The 4,169-nt window shown below is 45.9% G+C and overlaps 1 protein-coding gene across 1 annotated transcript; it reads right to left on the reverse strand.

Moving 5' to 3' along the window:
• Positions 1-788: 788 nt before the first annotated feature.
• On the reverse strand, positions 789-2,039 carry LOC123082571 (probable leucine-rich repeat receptor-like protein kinase At1g35710). Its single transcript, XM_044504878.1, has one exon. It carries the CDS (start codon positions 1,989-1,991, stop codon positions 789-791), a length of 1,203 nt encoding a protein of 400 aa, XP_044360813.1. The 5' UTR covers positions 1,992-2,039.
• Positions 2,040-4,169: the final 2,130 nt, after the last annotated feature.

The following is a 4,169-nucleotide window of genomic DNA, read 5'->3' on the forward strand; positions in this document are numbered from 1 at the left end:
ATAATGATAAATTGATAGATAAATAAAACGGTATAATAAAGAATAATATTTTTGTAAAGTTTTCAGTAATGGACAATAGACCCAGGAGGCCATAGGTTCACTAGTGGCATCTCTCTCCAGCATACAAGTATGGTGTGGTGAATAAATTACAGTTAACCTGGGCAGCGACTAAATTGCAATATTTATATTTAAGATTATGATCATTCAGGGTATAATATCATATAGATATTACGGCTGTGATGAGTAGACTATTATCCAACTGCATTTACTACTAATGCTCCATTCATATACATCTATCCAGCATGATCACGAAGTATTAAGTTTACAAGAAACAGAGCATTGCAATAAACACGATGACACAAAGAAGACAGTAAAACATCAATCTATATGACGAGACACCGCCGTTTCATCCTTAATGTCAACAATAGAATACGTGGCTTGTCCCTTTTTGTTACTGGGATATAGAACAACGAAAGATTAGTACCTACTATAACGCACAACTCCCGCTGAAGATAAACATATCAAACTTGGCAAAAAAAGACAAATAGATTGGAGAATATAAGACAAATCTTATTAGAAGTACCACCTGATTGTCCTTAGCACTATTAAGAATTGCCACTTGTTGCAACCTTGTTTCTTTTGTTATTTGTTACTTGATACCCATTATTTTGCTATCAAAACTATCTTACAACACTTTCATTAATTATAAAACCCTCGGTATCTCGCCCAGGAGCTGGTCATTGTTAGAGTGCTACATAATCATGTTACTTTAATCATATACTATAAAACTATAAAAGTATAGGTTTGTTTCTCATATATACACTTTTGATACACCTAAAGAATTGTGTAGTATAGTTATCTAAAAGAAAAAAAGGCACATTGCCAGAAAGCTTGTTGTTGCTAAGTATCAATCGCTTGAGTGTGGTGCAACCAGTGAGGCTTGCTGGGATGGAGCCGCTCAAGAGGTTTTGTCCGACATTGAGATACTCCAACTTGCTGTTCTCGCACAAACCCTCAGGTATCTGACCAGAGAAGTTGTTGTAGAACAAGTTCAACGTTTCCAGCTTTGGCAAGTGAGCAAAGGCTTCCGGAATCGGCCCACTTAGCTTGTGATTCGCGGAAAGGTCGATGGTCACCAAATTCAACGCGCCGAAAGCACCATCGCCGACGACGACCTCGCCGGTGAGGTTGTTTGCATATATAGTCAGAAGTCGTAACTTGGTGAGGTTCCAGAGGCCCGGAGGTATACTTCCTGTCAAGGCGTTGATGGAGAGACCGAGCACCTCCAACTCCGGCATCTCCGTCACATAGCTCGGGAAGTCGCCGGTGAGGTTGGAACTCCTCGCCCGCAAGATTTTCAGCTTGGTCAGGTTCTTAAACGACGCCGGCAGCTCCCCCACGTCGAACGAGTTGTACCCGAGCGTCAGCGTCTGGAGGCCCGTCAGGTCCCCGAGCTCTGGCGGGATGGTGCCGGCGAGGTAGTTGTTGTCCAGCTCGAGCGACCGCAAGTTCCGTAGCCGGGACAAGGAGGTGGGGATGGTACCTCTGAAGCAGTTGCCGTTCAGAATTAGAGAGGTGAGGTTCTCTCCGAGGGCACGGCCAATGCCGGCCGGGAGCTCGCCGTGGAGGTAGTTATAGGACAGGTCGAGGTGCCGTAGCGAAGCGCAGCGGTACACGCTGGTCGGGAAGGCGCCGGTGAGGCTGTTGTTGAAGAGGTTGAGGCTGGTGAGGCCGGAGAGGCCGCCGATGGCGTCTGGGAACGGGCCGGTGACTTTGGTGTTGGCGAGGGAGAGGCTGGTGACGCGCCCGGACGGCACGTCGCAGGTCACGTAAGGCCAGGAGCAGTGGTCGACCGATCCCGAGCCGTTGCTCCAGGCCGCGAGCACGGGCGGGTCGCCCCACGTGTGCTTGATCTGCATGAGAAGCTGCCGCTCGTCGGCAGCCGCGCGGTGCACGAGCAGCTGCAGCAGCACGAGGAGGAGGGACGCCATTTTTTGGTTGGTCGAGCTTCCGTGCGTTGTGCTACTGCTAGGGTGGACGTTGGGTATTTGTGCTCTGCCTCTGCGCCGTGTTTGCTTGGAAGCTTTGAAATGAGGCGTCGGTGTCAAGCCGTGTGATTTTTGCCTTGGAATGAGGTGTCGGTGTCAAACCGTTGTAGACGAGGTCCAGCGAAAAGTCAGTGATTTTGTCTTGACTCCACCGGTCCTGGTAGCGAGCTGGTAGTCACACGAGTCGTTGTGCGGCACCGCAACCGCGTTCAAACTCAGGTGCCAAGCTACAAGCTGTGAGTCGGACCAAAGAGATTAAGGTTCATTGGTGGAAGACCAGATGAAAACCATACTGTTAGAGATACGACACGCAATCAAACACGATGAAGAACGAAAACAAGCAGGAGACACGAGATTTAACGTGAAAAATCCCTTCTCCACGAAGGGAAAAAAATCACGGGCGCGTGTAGGTGTGTCTCCGGCGAATATGTATTTGGTGGATCTGCTCGGATCTGGTCGTCGTTCATATTCGTTGGTGTGTCTTAAGGTTAGATCCTTCTGATCTGCGCTACTCTTCATCAGTGGTGGTTTGTTGTTTTGGTATACTGGTCCTATAGTCTTAGCAGGACAAAGTCTAAACTGTCTACTACAACAAGTTTTGCCCGGCTCCGACAAGAGAGGGGTGATGACAATTGCACGCCTTTGACTCGTTTCAGTGCTTATAGTCATCGCTAGGTGGTCTATAGATGTCGATGTAATTTTGTTGGCGTTGTCGCTGATCCGCTGCGGAGGCTGCAAGGAGAAGGTGCACATGTACATCTCCACCACTGAGAAGCACGGCGGCTGAGTCTTCTACAAGTGCCAAAATCATGGGGTTAGTGCTTCGATTTCATATGCTTTTCATGGGGATAGATCCAAAGATTGGAGTTTTTGACCTTGTCTTGTCTTTTTGGGATAGGTGAGTTGTGAATTCTGGCGTTGGGAATTGGAGTACGTGGAGTACCTCGTTGAGAATAAGTATCTGGTCAGCGATGCCGATGTGGATGCTATTGGTGCGGCTGAGGAACGCAGGGAGGAACTTCTGAAAGCACAAGAGCTTACTTACATGAATGGATCAACAAGCTGGAACAAGAAGTCCAAGAGAGAGATGATCATGAGTGGCAATGTCATGACCAGGCAGCAAGCTGCTGCACTGCTGAAGCTTGGGACAGAACTGGTGATGCTCATGAAGTTCCTGCTTGCAGTTGTTGTGATGTTAGGCCTTGGTGCATTGGTGCTATTCATGGTGAAGAAGTGAAGATGTTGAAGATGAAGATGTTGCATTGGTGATGCCAGGTTCATTTTGGCAGTCCAAAGTGGTGGCAGTCCTAGTTAATGTGTTGGCAATCCTAGTTATTTAGGTTATGTGTCATGTAATAGTGTCAGCACTGGAAAATGCTATGTTGAACCATGTTTATTTTGGTTTAGTCTGATGTAACGGTGTCAAACTTGAAATGCTATGGTGAACCCTATGTTATCTATGATGAATATGTTGTTCTTATATCATTCTGGGTGTGTGATCATTGTTTTGTCTTATTGAAAGGCATTGCTGGCCTAAATTGATCAAAATGGATCACTAGATAAGGTAGTGATTCAGCACAATTGGCATTGTTTTGGTTTTGTCATTCTGGGTGCCAAACTTGACAGACATGCCAAACTGACCAAATATGCATCCATCATTCTGGGTGCCAAACTTGTCATTCTGGTTTTGTCATTGCCAATTGGAAGATTTCAGCACAATTGGCATTGTTTTTGTTTTGTCTGATGTTAGGCGGTGATTCAGCAAAATGGCAAACTTGACAGACATGCCAAACTGACCAAATATGCATCCATTAGTACAGTTGAATCAAAACTTGACAAGTATAGTTGCATCAAAACTTGACTAAACTTGTCAAACTGACATGACGATTTGCATCCACAAGTACAGTTGCATCAAAACTTGACACTAGATAACCAAACTGATATGATAACCAAATAAGTCTTGCCCATCATCCAGATAGAAAACAAAGTAGCCATGTTTCTTACAGGAGATTGTTGCAGTCACTATGCATCAACATAACCAAAATGAGCAAATTGTTACCATCGATGATCATTTCAACAACACGGGTAAAATGATCATCTAGGTACCAAACACTTCATCTA

Source organism: Triticum aestivum, chromosome 1B (genome assembly GCF_018294505.1).
Source record: "Triticum aestivum cultivar Chinese Spring chromosome 1B, IWGSC CS RefSeq v2.1, whole genome shotgun sequence".
Lineage (NCBI taxonomy): Eukaryota > Viridiplantae > Streptophyta > Magnoliopsida > Poales > Poaceae > Triticum > Triticum aestivum.